The sequence below is a fragment of the Jaculus jaculus genome, chromosome 1 (genome assembly GCF_020740685.1).
Source record: "Jaculus jaculus isolate mJacJac1 chromosome 1, mJacJac1.mat.Y.cur, whole genome shotgun sequence".
Classification (NCBI taxonomy): domain Eukaryota; kingdom Metazoa; phylum Chordata; class Mammalia; order Rodentia; family Dipodidae; genus Jaculus; species Jaculus jaculus.
The window spans coordinates 225,478,351-225,497,527 of record NC_059102.1 but is presented as its reverse complement, the minus strand read 5'-3'; the positions used below and the strand labels follow the sequence as shown (position 1 = coordinate 225,497,527).

The 19,177-nt window shown below is 52.7% G+C and overlaps 1 protein-coding gene across 10 annotated transcripts in view; it reads right to left on the bottom strand.

The window, feature by feature from the left end:
• Positions 1–677: 677 nt before the first annotated feature.
• The window catches only part of Gse1 (Gse1 coiled-coil protein), a 415,165-nt gene continuing 396,665 nt past the window's right edge, over positions 678–19,177 (bottom strand). For 9 of the 10 annotated variants that reach the window (XM_045142420.1, XM_045142422.1, XM_045142424.1 and 6 more), the window contains 11 exons: positions 18,460–18,651; positions 17,668–18,011; positions 16,689–17,013; positions 14,374–14,981; positions 13,283–13,395; positions 12,772–13,042; positions 11,417–11,533; positions 10,378–10,749; positions 9,116–9,394; positions 4,765–4,868; positions 678–4,149 (listed from right to left, as the gene is read on the bottom strand). In XM_045142420.1, the coding sequence (XP_044998355.1) occupies positions 4,015–4,149; positions 4,765–4,868; positions 9,116–9,394; positions 10,378–10,749; positions 11,417–11,533; positions 12,772–13,042; positions 13,283–13,395; positions 14,374–14,981; positions 16,689–17,013; positions 17,668–18,011; positions 18,460–18,651 (2,860 nt within the window). In that variant the 3' untranslated portion in view covers positions 678–4,014. The remainder of the gene's footprint in view (positions 4,150–4,764; positions 4,869–9,115; positions 9,395–10,377; positions 10,750–11,416; positions 11,534–12,771; positions 13,043–13,282; positions 13,396–14,373; positions 14,982–16,688; positions 17,014–17,667; positions 18,012–18,459; positions 18,652–19,177) is intronic. The other variant, XM_045142421.1, reaches the window with a different exon arrangement.

The following is a 19,177-nucleotide window of genomic DNA, read 5'->3' as shown; positions in this document are numbered from 1 at the left end:
GACAGGTGCGCAGCGGCTGATGGGGAATTGCAGACTCGGGCTGAGGGTCGGGTTCCAGCATGGAGAGGAAAGCTCCAGAAAAGCCTTGAGGGCTAAGATTTGGTGCTGGGAAGAAGGAGTGGGCCTATAACACTGTTGGCTCAGGGGGCTCTTTTTCCCTCAGAGAACATTAGTTCAGGTAGTCCACCACAGCAGTTCTGAATGGTTAGGTCCATGAGGGAAATGACCTTACCTGGAGGAGAACGTGGTTGCCCAGTGCTGGACAGCAAGCAGGTGCTTTGGATTTGGCATCTGAGGGTCAGAAGCTGCAGGAGCTGCGTGTGCATTCACCTGGCACCTGCCCCAGCAGCATCTAGATGTAACAGCACCAACACCTGTCTAGCTGCTGCCCGATGGCCCGGGTCTCAGGTGCTGGTTTTCATTAGAACACAGGACCAGACCCAGAGGGTAGGGCCAGAGGTGGGGAAGTGCATGCAGATGGGTGGGTTCAGAGCTCAGGGCTTCCTTACTGGGAATCCATGGGCCTTTGTGGAGTGTCAGGGGCCTGTGTTGGAGCTTACCCGATATGCTCTTAAGAGCCCAAGCCAGCCAAGGCCCGGCTCACTGTCTTCATGCCTGATCCATGAAGCTGGTGGCTGTTTTATTGGTGGGGAGAGCTTATAAAAAAGATTTTCCTCTTAACATGATTTAGGAAGATTTTATTTTTTGGATGTTGTCAGAAATTACAGCATTATATTCATAAATACCTAATTACTACATTCAACAAATAATATTACAATACAGTTAATTCAAACAAGTACACTTAGAACAGGTTTAATTTCACAGCATCTAAACTGCCCCCAGAGTGACCGAGGCACCGTTGTCCTCCCTCCCACCTGAGTCTGGGTTCGCTGGCCTAGCAGTGAAGACAGGGCACGCACAGCAGCGTAACCAGTGAGCATGGCTTCCTCAGACTAAGGAGGATCTAGGAGTCAAATCTAGGCTACCGCAGGGAGTGAAGTCAGCTGATTACGTGGAGTATAGAGATTGCTGCTAACTGCTAATAGACACTAGAGGAACTGAACCTGTGCTAACCATCTTGTCTCCATCTTGTGGTGGGTCCTTGTAATTTCCTACACATTTAGTGGCTTGGAGAGGTCTTAGTTTGAAATTCAGCTTTTTAAAATTTTTTTTTTGAGATTTGGTGATATTGTGAGGTCGGCTACAAACACAAGATTTCCTGGTTCAGTTCTTTGCTGAAGGTGTAGGCTCCTTTTAATGCTCTGAATATCCTTAGAGGTACAACCTATTATGTTTTAGTGCCTGTTAGGCATTTTATCCCTTTAAGACTAAGGTTAAGATGATGAAAGTCCTGTCCTGGTCACTTATCTGGGACAATAGCTATTTTGTCAGTTTGGCTGTAATTACACGAAACAACTTGATTTAAAGATCTGATTAAATGCGGAGCCATCCCCTCACCATCTCCCTCACAAGTTTAGAGAATTCCCAGTCAGGACAGATGGCAGCTGTCTCTTCCAGGTGACATGGGAAGACACACAGCGAGGACTGAGGTATTCACATAAATACTGACACAATTTGCACAATCAATTCTAGAGCAAATTCGCAGTGCTAAACTAATTTTAACGTGAGAAGGCTGAATAGAAAGCTTCAGAAATCCCACGTTTGTTCACTTTCGTGAAGTCCAACTGAAAACATACTTGGATGTACTGTGTTCTTTTGAGAGTCACCACCTGAAAGTGTTTCCAGGTTAGGAGGTTGCTCCTTAAATGGTAAACGGGGACTGAGTGCTGTCTTGGGGTGCAGTGTTGTTTTGAAGAGGTACTTTCTTTACCCTCTTCTTAGCTTGTGCATGCTGCCTGACCGGTGTTCCTGTGTTGATTGTCATGTTAGTACTCAGACATCTTTACCCATGTGAGGGAAGACAGGGAGACCAGAGCTACAGGAGCTCAAGGACAGACAAGGGTGGCTCCACTTGGAAGGCACAGAACACGCACTCAGCTTGGGCTCCTAATGGGGCTGTGCTGAAATACCGGTCTCTGCTTGGGGCCCTCGGGGAACTCCTTGTGGATACAGGGAGTTGCTTTTCCACTGAGTTATTAGACCTACTCTTCCTTTTCTCTAGCCAGCCAGGGCCATTGCCAGAAAGCTTAGTAGCAAAAGCTCCCAGATATCTGTGATGTGGGAGATGGCCTGGGACTGAAGTGCCAAAGTGTGAGCCAGCCCCTAGCCTTCACGCAAGAAACAGCAGTGAGCAGGCAAAGTCTCACACTGCCCCGAGGGCTGGGAGTGTGGCTCCCTCTGTAAACCTGTGGACCCTGTCTAAGGGGCAGAGGCCCCGCACTGCCTTAGTCCTAGTCCTCTTCAGACACCAGGCTGAGGGAGGCCCTTGCTGCCCGCCTGCAATACTGGCGGCACTCTTTGAGTTTGCTAGTAACTAGGAGATTCTTGGCAGACGTACAAAGCAAACTGTGTGGGGGCAGATAAATGACACGACGCCAGCTGCCAGCAAGCTGCTCTGCACAGCAAGGCTGGGACTCAGGGCACAGCCACTGAGCATGGCAGTCAGTGGCCCACAAAGGTCAGCCTCAGACCTCCCTTCTCCCCTCCCACAGGCAGGTCAGTTTAGGCGGCCTCAGGCAAGAGGTCTTTTGTTTTCAGATTGCTGTCAGACATTGTGCTTGAGAAGTACCAGACTAGGAGGCCCCCGTGCCCGCATAACCGTGCCTATCACAGGAGGCTCAGAGGAGCTCAAGCTTCCACACGGTGCCCCTACTCGAGGCTTTGGCAAAACATTTCTTGGTAGCCTCAAAAGCTGCTATTCTGTACTGTTCCCATCTGCGTCTAAAGGTTCTGAGAAAGCCCCAGGTCCCACACAGGACAGCTTGTTCCCAGCAGGCTGTCTATCCCCTGCTCAGCTCAGCTGCATGTTGTTGCCTCCTTCAGGTTTGGGGTGGGGAAGTAATGCATGGCTTTCTAGTACAACTCAAAAATGAAGTGATCGCATAGGCGCCAGTGGTAAGCTCTTTTACTTTTCTTCTCCTTTAATTTTTAAAACACTTCAATATTTTAATGTCCTGACCAGCAGCAGTACAAACACTAAAAGCAAAGATTTTTTTTTTGCCCAGAAAAATGAAAACAACAACAACAAAAACAAAAGGAAACCCCAAAACAGGAAAAACAAACAAAAAACCCCCATACCACATATTAAAAATGGCAGGCTTTTTATAACAATAATTAAAGTAATAAAAACATACAAAACTTTGTTTTTTTTAATATATATACACAGTACAAGGCTGAAGCACCTTTGACTTTTCTCTCAAAACTGACGTATGAAAACGCCACCCACTGCAATGACAACTGGGTGGGTGAAGTGTCTGTAGACATAGAGCTCTGTACATACATATCCCCCCATGGAGTGACAAAAAGGGACCTTCAGTGTGTGGATTCACTTAATCTTTCTAAGAGCTTTTCCAGAGAGAAGCCTTGGACGGCTCCGCGCGTGCGCTCCTAGGACTTGCCGCTTTGAAGATAAGTTTGCAGGCAAGTGACAAAACTTGCAATGCATCCGGCCTTTTCAGTGGAAGCAAGTCTCACTCCCAGGAGGAATGAGGTCACACCCCCCCAGGGCTGCAGCAAGAGCGAGCTACACAAGAACCAGCCAACCAGCCAGCTCTGACCCCGCCACATGCACTGCGGGCGACAAATGCTATGGTTTCAGTGTTGGGATGGAGCCTTCATTTTCAGATTAAAAGAAGAATGACTTTGGGGCAGGGGAAGGAAAGAAAACTATGGGCGCCTTACACTGGCCGCTTGCTGAGTGACAGGTGATCGGTTGCATTGAAGTCAAGGTAAATTCATTCGCTTTTTTTCTGGAGCCTGGAATCCTTTGCTTCATGCATGGCACGTTCTCATGTTTTAAGCTTCAAACCTCCCAGTGAAAAATATTAAATATTCAAGGTAATAAAATAGATAATATTTCTATACTATAGGTTCAGCCTAGTGCAAGGGAAGCCGTCACCTGGGACATCCCTTAAAGTAGCCCCTAGGCCAATGCATTGCAGGCAAGGCAAGGCACTTCCGTAAGTGGTCCAGTTCTGCCTGGAGCCGCTCCCGTTCTGAGACGACCTTCTGCTTCTGGTTCCTCAGCTCCTGGGGAGAGGGAGATGTGCATGCGTCAAAACAAGCACATTCCATCTGTGAGCATGAGGGACCGAATGATGCAGGAAAGGCAGGCTGGACACGTTCAATGTGTCCCCCTCCCATTCTGCCATGGCCTGGGGGACCATTTGTACAGACCTCCGCTGATGTTTGGGATCTGGCATGACCTATCCTTAAAAAAGCCATGTCTCCTGCTGCCTCTCACTCAAAGCCTGAGTCCTCACAGCATCAAGCTATAAAAGCTAGTGATTCAAGTCCCCCAACTCCCACATGTTGAAGAAATGCTGCCATGGGAGGAAGCCCGTGTGCCCTCAAGACTTTTCTCCAGTAAAATCCTCTTTAGCCCTCCACAGCAAACCCCATAGGGGAGATAGATGCAGACTTTGAGAGGTATGAAACAGGACCCAACTCTTCAAGAATATTCCTAGATCATACACAGCCCTCTTCCTTAGCTGAGTCCTAGATAATCAACCAATACCCGGATTTCCCCCAAAGACTTTAAGTTTTGATTTCTTAGGAGCAGGTTTCCCCTCTACATGGTGTTTGCACAGTCCCTGGAACCCTCCCACCCCCACATGTCTTAAGTGTCCCAGGGCCCTGACATACCGCCATGCTGTGAGAGAGCTGCTCTGCGGTCAGGCTGAGGCTGTAGTGCTGGGCCTCCAGCCGCCGGCACTGTGTCTGTAACACCTGCCGCTCCAGGCTTTGCTCTGAAAAGAACAAGAGGTGGCATGTGTCATCTGCGTGCATCTTCCTCTCAGGTCTCTCTCCCTGCAGCCAGCAAAGGCCTAGCTTGTGGACTTCCACCCTTGCGCCCCTGGAGCTATAGTAATAAATACGAAATTACTGAGCTGAATATACTCGCTGGAATAATAAAGGACCTTGAGTCAGAAGACAAGTTAAGAAACAGACACAAGGAAGGCATTAGGAATCAATTAGTGACCTTCAACTTCATTTTTTTCAAATTGAAATGAAGGAGAGCAGGGCTGGGGAGATGTCTCATCATAAAGGCGCCTCTCTACAAGCGCGTTGATCGGAGTTCTATTCCCAGCACCCCCATAGAGCTGGATGCAAAGTGCCACACACCCCAAGCTGTCCTGACATCCAATGTGTGCCTTGGCATGCATGTACCCATATACACACAAATAAAATTTTATTAGAAAAATACAAGTCAGTCAGTAATCCCAGCACTTAAGAGGCTGAAGTAGGAGGATTGGGTGAGTTCTAGGTCAGTGAGGGCTATAGTGAAACCCTGCCTCAAAAAGACCCTAAATAAGTATTTGAGGGGGGCTTTCAGTTTGAGCTGTTGAAAAAGACAAGGGTAACAGAACCCCAAGTCCCTACTCTGCACACAGTGTTTCAAAGAATGGGCCACAAGAAAAGCTCCTTGAGAAACCATCAGAGGCCAGAGCAAAATGACACCAGAGTGACACCTGGGGGAGGGGGAAAGCATCAAAGCTGGAAAGAGCTCAGTGTGAAGAGGGCTCTAAGGGAACGGGCTCAATCCCTGGCAGGGCACCAGTGAAGCTCCCTGGTTCAGGGAAATAAGGCAGAACAGGATCCAAAGCATGTGCACCCATGTACGTGTACACACACACACACACACACACACACACACACACACACACTGCATGTTACAATACTACATACACGCCAAAAAACATCAAAACATAAAAATGGCCATCTGAAAAGATAGGAAATAAACTTGGCAAATGGCAAGCATCATCTTTAAAATAAATTGGGGCTAGAGAGATGGCTTAGTGGTTAAGGTACTTGCCTGCAAAGCCAAAGGACTGAGGTTTGATTCCCCAGTACCCACCAGGGCCTCCTGCCACTGCAAATGAACTCTAGATACATGTACCACTGGGGAAATCAAACCCAGGCTATCAGGCTCTGCATGCAAGCCTTATCTCCAGGCCAGCACCACCTTTTTAATCAAATATGCTTCTAAAATTTCATACAAAAAAGGGTTTACCAATGCTTCTTTCTAGTCTACAACATGGAGGCCTAGGCACTGTGGTCTGACAGAAAAATCAGAAGTGAAAGTTGAGAGGTAGATGGAAGCTAGGCTTCAAAGTGAGTTCCAAGTCAGCCTGGGCTAGCTAGAGTAAGACCTTACCTTAAGAAAAAAAAAAAAAAAAAAAAGGCTGGAGAGATGGCTTAGCAGTTAAGCAATTGCCTGTGAACCCCAGTTCAAGGCTCAATTCCCCAGGACCCATGGTGGTGCATGCATCTGGAGTTTCTCTTATCTGCCTCTTTTTTTAAAGTGAGGGTTGAAAGAATTGACCCTCACCTTTTGTTTGGTTAAGGACTAATAATCTACAATTCTGTGTCAAGGACATAATTGTAGGTAAAAAACTGAGTTCAAAGGAAAAACAGAGTGACATCTAAATTTACTAACAGGAAACTGGAGAAAAATGGTTTATTCAGTACAGTTCCCTATCATATTCATATAAGATCAGGAGGCTAATTCTTCCCAAACCTGTAAATGTAAGGCAACAGAAAATCCTAGTGGGATGATTTTCAGGGTGTCACTTAACAAGATGATCCTGAAATTCACAAGAGAGTGTCAGGAACAGCTGGCCAAATATCAGGAGGAATCCAGGTGAGTCACCTCCATGCATCAGATCTGTCAAGCTGGGGCTGGGCCAGGGCAGCCAGAGACATGCTATGTGATGGCCACACCTCGCAAGCAGGGCAAGAGAGCCCTGCCCTCTGCCACACACAGATGAGTTCTGGAGGATGCAGAGCAGAACTCAGACTGAAAAGATATATCCTGACAAGGTACTCCAAACCCATAGACCACGGTGGGTATGTTCTCTCCATTATAATTTAAAGTAATCGAAGCTAGTGCTGTATGCTGCACGTGTGCTCTCTGTGGATGCACATGTGCACACATGTGTCCATGGTGTGTGTGGAGGTCAGAAAACAACTGTTATACCACTCTTCACCTTTGGCTTGGGATGAGGTCTCCTTTGCTGCTGCGAACACCAGACTAGCTGGTCTGCGAACTTCAGAATTCTCCTGACTCCACACATTGCACTGCTGCGGACACACTGGGATTACAGATGTGCATGCTACTGGACACACTGGGATCACAGATGTGCGTGCTACTGGACACACTGGGATCACAGATGTGCATGCTATTGGACACACTGGGATCACAGATGTGCGTGCTACTGGGCATCTAGCTTTTTGCCAGCTCTGGGGATCTGAACTCTGGTGGTCAGGCTTGTGCAGTAGGTTTTTTTTTTAAAATTAATTTATTTATTAGAGAGAGAAAATGGGCATGCCAGGACCTCTAGCCACTGCAAATGAACTCCAGATGCATGCGGCACCTTGTGCATCCGGCTTATGTGGGACCTGGAGAATTGGACCTGGGTCCTTAGGCTTTGCAGGCAAGTACCTTACCTGCTAAGCCATCTCTCCAGCCCCAGCATATGATTTAACCACCAAGCCCCCTCCTGCTTTGGAATGTGTATGTGTGCCCTTAAACAGCAGCAGGTAAGAAGAGATGGGCAGTAAGTTCAAGATAATGAAAAATTTCAAAAGTGGTGAAGGGCTCAACTCATATGAGTAAAGAAAGGAAGCAGAACGTGGGCTCAGGTGCCCTGAGTGTGGCTACTTGGGCATTTGTACTTGTTTCCAAAATACCTTATGGAGCTGGAGAGATGGCTTAGAGGTTAAGGTGCTTGCCTGCAAAGCCTAAGGACCTAGGTTCAATTCTCCAGAACCCACATAAGCCAGATTCACCGGGTGGCACATGTGTTTGGAGTTTGTCTGCAGTAACTGGAGGCGCCCATTCTCTATCTGCCTCTCTGAAGTAAGCTTGAGTCAAAAGGCTTGACCCAACAATCTCACAATTCTCCGGAGAACACACACACAGCCTTTTTTTTAAATGTTATTTATAGAGAATGGGCGTGCCAGGGCCTACAGCCACTGCAAATGAACTCCAGACATATGCACCCCCTTGTGCATCTGGATTACGTGGGTCCTGGGGAATCAAACCTGGGTCCTTTGGCTTTGCAGGCAATCCCTTAACCACTAAGCCACCTCTCCAACCCCCACTCAGCTTTATTATTGGGACTTAGACACACAAGTCCCAAAGCTGTCACCGTCCTTGTGCTCACAGCACATCACCCCTGCCTCATTTCCCCAGGATGTCCACATGAGCCCCTGGTGGACTAGCCCTTCCTCTGCAGGCACCAGCCTTGGGTACTGGATATCCACTTGGGAAGATCCAGGTTGTACCCATTAGCAAATCTTTGGTGTAACCACTGCTGCTGTCTTTTACCACCTACTTCAGACTTTCCATTTTCAGCACGTGTTGCTGCTCTATGACTATTACATATAAAGTCCTGAAAGGTATTTATATTAATGTTTTGGCTGGCCCGGAACTCTATGTAACTAGACCAGACTGGCCTTTAACTTGTGGTAATCCTCCTACTTCAGCCTCCTGAGTGCTGGGATTACGGGTATGTGCCACTGTGCTCAGCTTGGAAGTTATTTTGGTTTTCTGACGCAGGATCTCACTCTAGTTCTGACTGACATGGTTCTCACTCTGTAGCCCAGGCTGGCCTTGAACTCAAGGCCAGCCTCCTACCTCTCAGCCTCCTTAGTGGTGACACTAAAGGAATGTGCCACCATGCCAGGACAGTATGGGTTTCCTGTCATGCCCAGTCATAGGCATGGTGATCAGGACTGGCCATCAGGACTTAGCCATTCCACCCCACTCTGTAAGAAGGACCTTGGGTTTGGGCATGAAGGAGTCCCACTACCACAGGCACAAGCTCTGCAGAGGCCTAAACAACATTCATGAGTGGCACTCAGGCTAGCCGTGCTCCCAGTTAGTCCCAACACCATGTCTGAAGCAGCCAAGGTCCCCATATGGATGAGCTTCCTTCCTGGCCAGCCGCACTCCCCGCAACCTCCACACCGCTGTCTCAGCACCCCGTACCTTCTATGTGCTCCTGGTAAGCTTCCAAAATCGCCTCAATCCCTTGCCACTTGCGCCTGGGGGCTTCCTCATCATCTTCACTGTCTTCTTCGTCGTCATTGTCCTCCTCTGAGTCCTGGTCCAGTGCCTGTGGGGGGGGACCCTTCCTTCTGGTGGGGGACTCCTGTTGCCCATTATGCTGGGGCAGGGGGACCCGGCTGGAGGACTGCAGCTCAGGAATGTTGTAGTGGACAGATGTGTCCACCTTGTGGTTCTCTGCAGACAGCACGACCGAACTTCCTGGGGAGGAGAAAACAGGCACCTTGGGGGTGGGGGGATTCTCAAACAGTTCTAAGTTATCTTGACTGTGTCACTGGGGTAGTGAGAAACAGCTGTACAGACAGCAGCAGACCCCTCATCTATTACAACTTTACGACCTCTCACGACCTCGGCCCCCTCATCTGTGTGACTTTCTCTGCATGTCTGAGCACGGCCAGAGCCAGTGCTCAGTGAAGCAGCCTCCTCCTGTGAGAGTGCAGAGCCTCAGTGCTGTCAGACCCCCAGCAGGGGGCAACAATCTGCACTGGCTGCTGGTAGCACTCCTCAAAACTGTGCTATGACGTACCCTTTAGAGGCCGTGGGTGGAAGGCCAGCAGAGGCAGAACTGTGGCAAAGACACTTTTGCCCGTGAGCTGGGCTTCCCTGGCTTTGTGTAAAGCACTAAAACATGGCTTGGCCAGTGACTAAACTTTCCTGTTCTGGCTACTGGGGCTCACAAACTTTCTTTCCATACTTAGTGATGCAACTGTTGGGGGATTCTTTTCTAACCAATTTCTAATTTGGACTCACTGGGAGTAAAATGCTGTCACTACCATTCTGTGACCTCCAGCCACTCCCAAAATGTCAGCGAGAATGGGGCTCGAAGTGCCGGTGTGGGCCCAGGAAAATGGCTATTATTGGACCCTCTTGGCAACACACCAGAGAGGTCGCTAGGTGACTCCCAAGAGGATTTGAGGAGAGTCACTCTGCTATAGACTGCAGAGGCCAGTTTTTGCCGATACCTGCTCAGTAGTGTCACTTGCTAACTGTCCTGGGGGGACTCCACAGACTGGCTGCAGTAGGGTCAGCTGGAAGTCTGGGGGAAATGGAGGCGGCCTGGCTTACCCTGATGCACTTTTTTGGTGCAAACGGCCACCACATGCAGCCAAGCAGCTGCTGGCAGGCAGGCACGTGAGCGGCCCTGTGGTGACTCAGAGCCAAGCGGACGGGGGTGGCCCTGTTACCTTTGTGCTTCTGCAGGGCCTTCTGGGTGGACTGCAGCACTGACTCATGGAACTGATGTGCAAACTCTTCCGCCATGAAGGGCTCCCAGGGCTTGCTCTTCCCGTTGATGCTGTGGGACAATGGCACAGGAATGTCCTTGGGCGTAGCACCCCGGATGTAATGAAGCATGCTCAGGCTCTTCTTGCCCCCGGGGGCCTCGCTCAGCCTGGCCTTCTCACCGCTGCTAAGAGCTGGCTCCTGGACTCTTGAGAGCTCCTGGGGCCGGAGCTGTTCCAGTCTCCCAGTCTCCACGGCTTTCGGAATGTCTGACAAGGAGGCCGTGACCCCAACAGGCTTATCCATCTCTACAGGAGCTGGCTGCGTGGCTGGCTCTTGGAGGGACAGAAAGTGAGGGAAACATTATGAGACATGGGTCAACAGGCTGAGTGTCAGCATGTGGACCCTGTCTCTAAACCTTACATTTCACAGGGACCTCATACACACAACCAAGACCTAGGGACCCAAATTAACCACCGTGTACACAGCTAGAGTCTAAAGACTGACAAGTCCGTATGTGAGCAGTCCCCCAGAGGCCATCTGGGAAGAAACAGATCAGCAAGAAACACGAGGAGGCGAGAGTGAGTTGGTCCAACAGGGTGAGAGAGAGCAGGTGAAGAGCTGGGCTAAGAGTTGCATCCTAAGGGTTCCGTTTCAGCAGGATGCCAGAAGATAGACGCGGTGTGAAAGCAGGTGCTGGCAAGGTTGGGGAGGCAGGACAGAGCCTGGGAAGGAGAGGTAGGTAGGCAGGCAGCTCTACAGCATGGCCTCGTGTTGGGGACAGCACTTCAGGGGCTTGGGCCCCATCCTTGGGCTCTGCTCGACTGAGAGAGATGGCAGAAGGCCACGCTGACCACCAGAAGCCGTGTGGAAGCTGGCACCCTCCCCAGAGGTCCGTGCCTGCGGCGGGTCTTGCTCGCCTCGAGGACAACACCGAGTGTCACCGCTGACCCTGCTGCCCTTGGTACCAGATGCTGGCAGGCGGGGCTGTCCCTCCCTTACCACTCAGGGAGCTGGCAGGACTGTCCCTCGGAGAGTTTGGGAACGGGTCTGTCGTAACTGCTGCCGACAGTGCCCTCTGCTTCATGGCACGGAGCATTTCAACAAGCCTCTCTCTGTCTGCGAGGAAAGCAGGCCAAGATTAACGAGGCAGTTGCACCATTTCTGCGAGGGGAGTCTGGCCTGCCACGACTGGCAGGTGCAAGCCCTTTAAACCAAGAAGAACCAAAAGCAAGCACCACAGGCCACCGCTGACAAGAAGAAACAGCAGGTGAAGGCAGGCCCAGGCTCTTTGGCTGTCACTGCACGTTTTACACAGAATTCCAACAGCCGCGTCTGCAGGGCTTACGGCTGAAAGCGGCTGGTGCCGTGAACTTCTGCGATGACTTCCTTCTCAGGAGGCATTCTTATTCAAAGCCCAACACAAGAACATGGCCAGAGCCTGTGGAGGGAGCAAGTGGCCCTGCACCCACACCTCTCTCCTTGCCACCCCAGGCCATAGCTCATCTCCTGAAAAGGAACGCAGACCCCCAACATGTTCCATGCCGAGGAGTCCTGTTTCAGGGGTGTTCCCGGCCAGCTCTGAAACTTTAGAGGCCACAAGTGCCGATGGCTTCCTTTAGAAATCCAGCCTGGTGAAGAGTTGGAATTGCAAAGAGGCGTGTTTCCTTCCAAGGGCTCACGCTGGTGGGTCAGGCTTGTCTCTGATCTCCACCGTGCTGGTTAAAAATGGCAAAAGATCCACCATCCTGACAGACACACGTCGTCCTGACAGAAACACATCGATGCAACCAAAGGACCCAGAGATCCTCTTTGCCTTCCTGTGGCTCTTACAGAAAGGCCAGTGTCCTTGAGGCCCGAAGAGGAGGAGCAGGGTCATGCACATGCCCAGGGTCAGGCAGAGCGAGGAAGGGAGAAAGTAGGGCGGCCACATTGTTTCCTTTATGCTCTGGACTCTAGCTCGGGTAACTGGCCCTATCTGAAAACATCTTTCCAGGCAAGCTGTGTGCCCAGCTGAGCTGGCTGGGCATGGTAGCTACAGGCCACCACTCCAGCTCTGGCTGCCACCATCAGAACACAGTGTAGTGGGTCCTGCTTGTGTGTCCCAGGGGGTAAAAACTGCAGTGAATGAACAACATGGAGTGCCCTAAAATATAAAGTGCAGTGCAGGGACTGACAGCCGTCAACTGGAGACACACTGTATGTGCCTGTGCACTGGGTCTTCATGGGATGTGTGTGTCAGAGCTAAGTGTGACAAGGGAGCACCATGGGGTAGGCCTGCCACAAAAGAGCGGCTGCTCTGCAGCCCACTCCCAAGTCCACCTTCCCACACACGCAAGGCCAGAATGAGATCATACCTTTCCTCTTCTCCGCACTGATGTGGGTCAAGTTGAAGATGGTCAGGAACTTCCTCTTCTCCTCAAAGTTTGGGCTATTGTTCATGTCGTCGGGGCTGTAGCGGGTAGACAGAGCCAGTCTGGGGGATGGCGTCTGCCGCTTGCTCTCAATAGCTGGGGGCGATGGGCTTCGCTCCCTTAGCATCCGCCGCCGCTTCCTCCGCTTCTGGGCCACCAGTTCCTCCTTCTGTTGTTGGGTGGTCAAGCCAAAAAGTTGCAAAAACTCTAGCTTCTAGATGGAGAGAAAAGGAGTTTGAAACCTCTGGCAGTGGTCTCCGTTCACTGCCCCAGGGGTCCCTTCCTACAGTCTTTGATGTTTGTGTCATGGCTGATGTGGAGCTAGGCCACAGAGGTGCTAAGGAGATAGACTGGGGGCTAGGAGGCAGGTTACAGAAGCTAAGAGGCAGGCTTAATTTGGGGACCAATGACCCAGCCAGCCCAGAGTATGCCAAAGGCAAGGCAGTCCTGGTACCTCAGAAGACGTGTCCAGTTTGAGGGGCGGCTGCTCGGCCACACAGCGGAGGTGAGCCCTGACCTCTTCCTCGTCACTCTCGTCGTAAGAGTCATCAAGGTCATAGTAGTATCCTATTGGCAGAAACAGGTCGATTGAGCTAGGCAAGGAACCCTGAAGGCTCCAGGGGCGTGCACACCCATGAGACTACTGAGCTGGGCCTGCTGGCCGGTTTGGTTCCTTCTTGTCTGACTAGACATACCGGTGAGCCCAAGGGCAGCAGGAACCCAACTTCCCCAGATTCACCGAATAGCATGGGGTTCCATGGGCCAGCAGGGAACTGTCCATCCCAAGGGCTCAGTGTCCACATCTGCATGCACATGCTCGCCCCTCCTACAGTGGCCATGGGGCAGGAGAAGAGGGGCTATCCCTTAGGATGGGTGAGAAGGGACAAAGAACACAGCCTCTTTAAATGGGGAGGGGATGAGGGTGAATGGAGAAGCACCCCAATGGGTCCTCAAAAGCTAGCCTAGGCCAAATCCTGGGAAGAAGGCTGATGAGAGAAGCCAAGTTCCGCTGTATGAGATACGGACCAGGTTTCCAGAAGACCTAACTAGCCTGGGGCCCATCTGTCCTCACCAGGTACTGCTACGAGCCTGCGTCCTCCTCCTGATAACTCCTTGGCCTTTGGGGGTGGGGGTTGGGCAGACATGTGCTGGTTGAGCTTTTCTGGGCAAAATAGGAAGGAGGGCCTGATCCTAGGTCCATCACTTGCTGGTCAGGCTGCCTGTGGCCTGCCTGCTCTATAGTTTGTGCCGTGATATTTATGTTTAAAGACGCCCTAGCCTCTGCCTGTCCCTTACTCACCACAGGGCTACAGTGTAGTCATTACAGACAGGTTTGTCTTTCGGGATGTTGTGCTCTGTACAGAACAGGACAGAGGTCCATCATCCTACAGGAACGTCAGCACGCCACACAGAAGTCTACCAAACTACCTGGAACCTGTTTACAACTGCACTAGAGGCAGGAGAGGCGAGCAACTGCCGCGAGGGCCCCTGGCCTGCCGAACCCACTACTCCTAGGCAGGTTGGTGCCCACTCAAGAGGCCAGACCTTTCTCCTGAGCCTCGCGCCGCCTGCGCTCCTCCAGGTCCAACTTGCTGACCAGCCTCCGGCGCTGTTGCAGAAACTCGTCGTAGATGTATGCAGGGTCAGGGCCCCGTGGTGTTGGGTGGCAATAAGGTGAGGCCGGCTTCAAGGGCCCACTGATCTCCCCAAAAGGGGCTGTCTGGGGGAGGGAGGCCCGCTGTTGGCCCAGGATGGTCTGTGTAGATTTCTCAAGTTCAGCTAGGAAGGGCCCAGGTCCATGGGTAAAAGCCTGGGGCTCAAGGCTTCCTGCCTCCCTTGGTGTTGGCTGGAACTTGTCCAATGGGGTGGCCTCGCGCTTGCGGGGCTCCTCAGCCTTCTCCGGGCAGAAGACACGCTCTACTTTCACCAGCGGCACGGCAGCCGGGCGGCTGGGCTCAAACGCAGCTGGGTGGCTGTGCAGAGAGTGGCTCTCGGCTCGCCGCGTCTCCAGGGTATTGTCCATCAGAGACACGGGGTTCCAGAGGGCTGTGGGCACAGTGTGGTGCTGGGGCTTGGGTGAGATGAGGGGTGGTGGCCCTCCAAAGTGCTGGGGCGTGTCGCGGCTGCCCTGCTCATGACGGTTTGTTCCTTGCCTAGAGAAAGCAGAATGGCCTGTCAGTCATGGAAGCAGACCTGCCTACTTGCCTCCCGTGGCCTGCCCAGGCCCATATCACACCGAGCTCTGCCCACGCACAATTCCTATGAGTGAGCAGGAAGGAATTTCAGCTGTTCTGTCCCTAAGAAAGCCATTCCTTTCTGGATGTGTGGCTCTTCTGCTACCCTTTTTCTGTCAAGCAACAGGCAGACAGAGGAAGACAGGCAGGAAGTGAGACACCACAAGCCTGGAGAATATCAGGCCCAAGACCTCCCACAGGATGGGGCCTATGCTGCTGCCGCCCCCCTGTGGTCTCTGTCAGAACTACAGTGACCCCACTGGCCTCTGGCGGAGGGTGCTCATGGACCTTCCTTCAGACAAGTAGCTTTCACGGCTGTGAAATATGCTTCCTTGGTGCATTTTAAAGAAGATGAAGTAGAGCCACTCTTAATCCTGTTTTAGAAGTTCCCCAGGAGGAATTTTATAACACTCAATTTTTAAAAAGAGCCATTTTGGGTGACTTTCCAAATCTTAGCTTTTTTTTTTTGAGGGGCGCTATGGGCTGATTGAGGAGTGGCAGGCTCCCAGGGTCCTTCAGGCTGGCTGAGGCAGCTTCACACAGCCGCCAAGACTGCTTCTAGTTCCTGCAGACTCAGGCCCGAGCAGGGGAGCCCAGCAGGAAGCACATCACGGAGCAAAGAGATATGACAGCCAGCAGGGCAAGTGCTTCAGCACCAGAGCCAAACACTCAGGGTGTTCCAGCTGACAGCATACGGCCCCTGGCAGGACGTCAAGTTCACAGGGCTCTGAGGACTCAGGTGAAGCCAGGCACTGGGCCCAGCCCCCTCACGTTGCTGCTGGTGGGACCAGATTAACACCTGCACGATCCAAGGGGAACCAAGGCACTGCCGAACATGAGCCCGCAGCCGCTGAAGTGTCCTGGGCGCACGGGGAGCCAGTGGGTAGAGGGGCTAAGACCAGCCCTTGTGAGGCTTCAGAGGCAGAGGGGCTGCAAACGTGGGTCAGGACTAGGTCTGTCCCAGTCATGCTTTTGCTATCTTGTTCAACAGGGAGGAAAAGGGGAAGGAGGGAGTGGAGACTTGTGGCCAGGGGATCCATGTCCTAGACAGCACAACTACTGAGGACTGGAAAAGTGCTCATGGGTTCCATGACCAACTTCCTTGGTGCACAGATGAGAAAACAGGTCCAAAGAACAGGGGCTGTGTCCCTGGGTTGGGCTGTAATGGAGGCATAAGGCCTTAAGAGACAGTGTCCCAGGGACAGGAGGCCCAGACAGGTGAACAGGGAGGTCTGGGGACCAGCCAGGAAATCACAGGGACAGGCACAAGCCTCCTGTGGAAATACTTGAGAACAGGATTAGAAAATGAGTATATTTTGTTACAAAAACATAAGGCTTGTTTTCCCTTAAGGGAAGATAATAGGCAGCCTCCATCACATCAAGGTGCTAGGCGCATGCAGGGTGGGGCATCCCCCTCTGGACCTGAGCTTGGTGGGTCTTTGGGGTGCCAGGAGGTAGCCCTTTCTTCCTCAGCCATGGCTTCCTTAAAGGCAGGATTCAACAAGAAGATAAAAATACACTGTGCATCATTGAGTCCACAGCGGGTGCTCCACACGTGTGGACTGTGATCTCCGAACCAGGAGCGCCTCCTACCCTTCCCTTCCCGCAAGGCTCCCGGGGCCCCACCTGGTGCTCTCAGGCCTGTGCTCTGCCTCCGTGGGCGCTGGGGGTCGGCCCAGGTCCAGGTGCTGCTCCAGCACCTGCTGCCGGAACTCTGACACCTGAGACTGCCGGTCCTCCTTCTCCTGCCTCAGCCGCCGCTGCCGGGCCAGCCACTTCTCCTCCTCATTGGTGCGCTGGATCAGCAGAGCCGTGGCGGCACTACTGCCCGGCAGAGAGAAGATGCCGTGGTTGGAGATGAGGCTGGGCACGGTGTGGTGTGGGGCAGGCACTGGATGTAGCGGGTGCTGCACAGGCTTGGGTGCCTGCAGGCCCACGTCCTTCACTTTCTCTGTGGGGAGAAACAGCGTCATGTGGAATGCCAGGGCTGTCCTTCTCACCTGCCCTAGACAGCCCACTGGTCCAAGGGGCCTGGTGGAGATTCTAGAATACATGTCTTACTCCAGTAGGGGGAGGGCAGAACTGGCTCAGAGCAGTTATATCTTCAGGCCTCACAGGGCTCAGTTGTTTGAACAAAGCCATTAGAAAAAGTTTAAATCAGGGGTGGTGGCCCATGTTGTACTCCCAACACTCAGGAGGTTGGGACTTGAGGGGTGCTGCAAGTTCAAGGCCAGCCTGAGATGTCACATAGTGCATTCCAGGTCAGTCTGAGACTGTCTGGACAAACCTACAAGGCTGGGTCTGGGACTGTAACTCAGTGGTGGAAGCCCTAGGTCTCACCCCCAGGGCCACAAAAGGCAAAAACTAAAACGTAAAACAAAGCAAAAACAAAAAACACCTGAGCAAAGCTCCAGCCATAGCAACATGGCCCTCTCCAGGACTTCATCTACACTTTCCTCCTCCTCCGCCTACTCCAAGGGCACGTCCTAGGACCCCAGCGTTGACCTTGTAGCCTGGTGTGTCTGTCCCACGGCCACTTGCAAATTCTCAACTAGGGGCCCACTGGAGCTAGGAAAGCACCCCAGTGCTGGCTCAGCCCAGGTACCTGCTCGGGTTGGTGTCAGCTGCTCCGAGGGCTTGACCCGCTCATCAGGGGCATGGCCCCTGAGCCCGTGCAGCTCGGCCACGGGCAGGAAGGCCGGCTCCAGGGCCTTGGCAGCCAGCAGCTCCTTCTCTCGGGCCCGCTGCTCGCGCTGGCGCTCCAGCTCCCGTTCGCGCTCCTTCTCCCGCTCTCGCTCCAGCTCCTTCTCCCGCTCGCGCTCACGCTCCTTCTCCCGCTGCTCACGCTCGCGCTCCTTCTCGCGCTCCCGTTCCCGGTCAGCCTCCCGTTCCCGCTCGCGCTCCCGCTCCCGCTCTCTCTCCCGCCGTAGCTCCTCGTCCATCTGCAGCCTGGGGGTCAAGCAGAGAGGGCTGGGGGACTCGAGAGCAGGAGCTGGGACAGCCTGCTAAAGAGGACATCCAGAGAGGAGACGTGGCACTGAGCTACGGACTTGTCTAAAGCAGCAGCCTGTGGTAAGCAAGACCCTCCTCTTCCTCGTGCACGTACTAAGAAACCACAGGACCCAAAGCTGCATGCTCACTCACTAAGACCGGGGAGCTCCTCAGCCCGTCAGTTAGTGGGGCTCCTCCAAGAGAGACCGACCGGCCAAGCCGGGCCCTGCAGGAGGGCTCAGAGCATGCCCATCACTGTGCTAAGAAGCTGAGGACAACAGCAACTAAGGAATCTGGCCAGACATACCCCCAAAACCTCTGTTCAAGGCCTGCTTTCCTCCCAAGATGTCGCCTGGGAATAGGAGGGACAGAGGGGCTCCCACCCCCAGGCCAGGAGGAAGCTTACCTCTCTGCGCTAAGGCTGGACATCCGCTCCGAGTGCAGTGCTGCCAGGGACGAGTGGGAGAGCTCGTGTGGGTAGCGGACTCCGGACAGATGGAGATGCATGGCGGACGGGTGTAGTGGAGGCAGGGAGCCCGGTGTGGGGATGGGGTAGAACGGTGACCGCAATGCCGATAGGCAGTAGGAGTCATCCATCCTGTGTGGAGGATGGGACACATGAGCTTGCCCAGCCCTGTTGGCTAGGGAGGTCTACCTGTGTAAGCCTGCTCAGTACAGCAAAGAGGCTGCAGGTCAAAGGGCATGGCCATAGCCAGAGGCTACCAGACTAATAACAACGTGAGAGAGTAAGGCTCTGTTCACCTTAGGTAAGTCATATGGACACAGACGGAGTAGCCATAGGCAGGGGTTAGTGGTATGACCAGAAGGCCATGTTGGAAGAGCTGTCCATGGTGACAAGAGGCTAGTTAGGCCAGGGAGCTTCTGCAGTGAAAGAGGACACGGCTTGACTTCAACCAAGGTCTCTGTCACTTTGCAAAGTCCCTTTTGCACACCATGAACTGTTAGAGGTTGCTGGCTGCCTGGTGGGCTGTGGCTCATGAAGCAGGACCTGGGGAGCACCAGCACACAGCAATTGCCCTTCCCACCAGGACACTGCTGAGGGCCACGTTAGTTTGAGCTGGATTTGGCTGGGAGACAGGGAAGATGTCCTGGGGTGTGGGCTA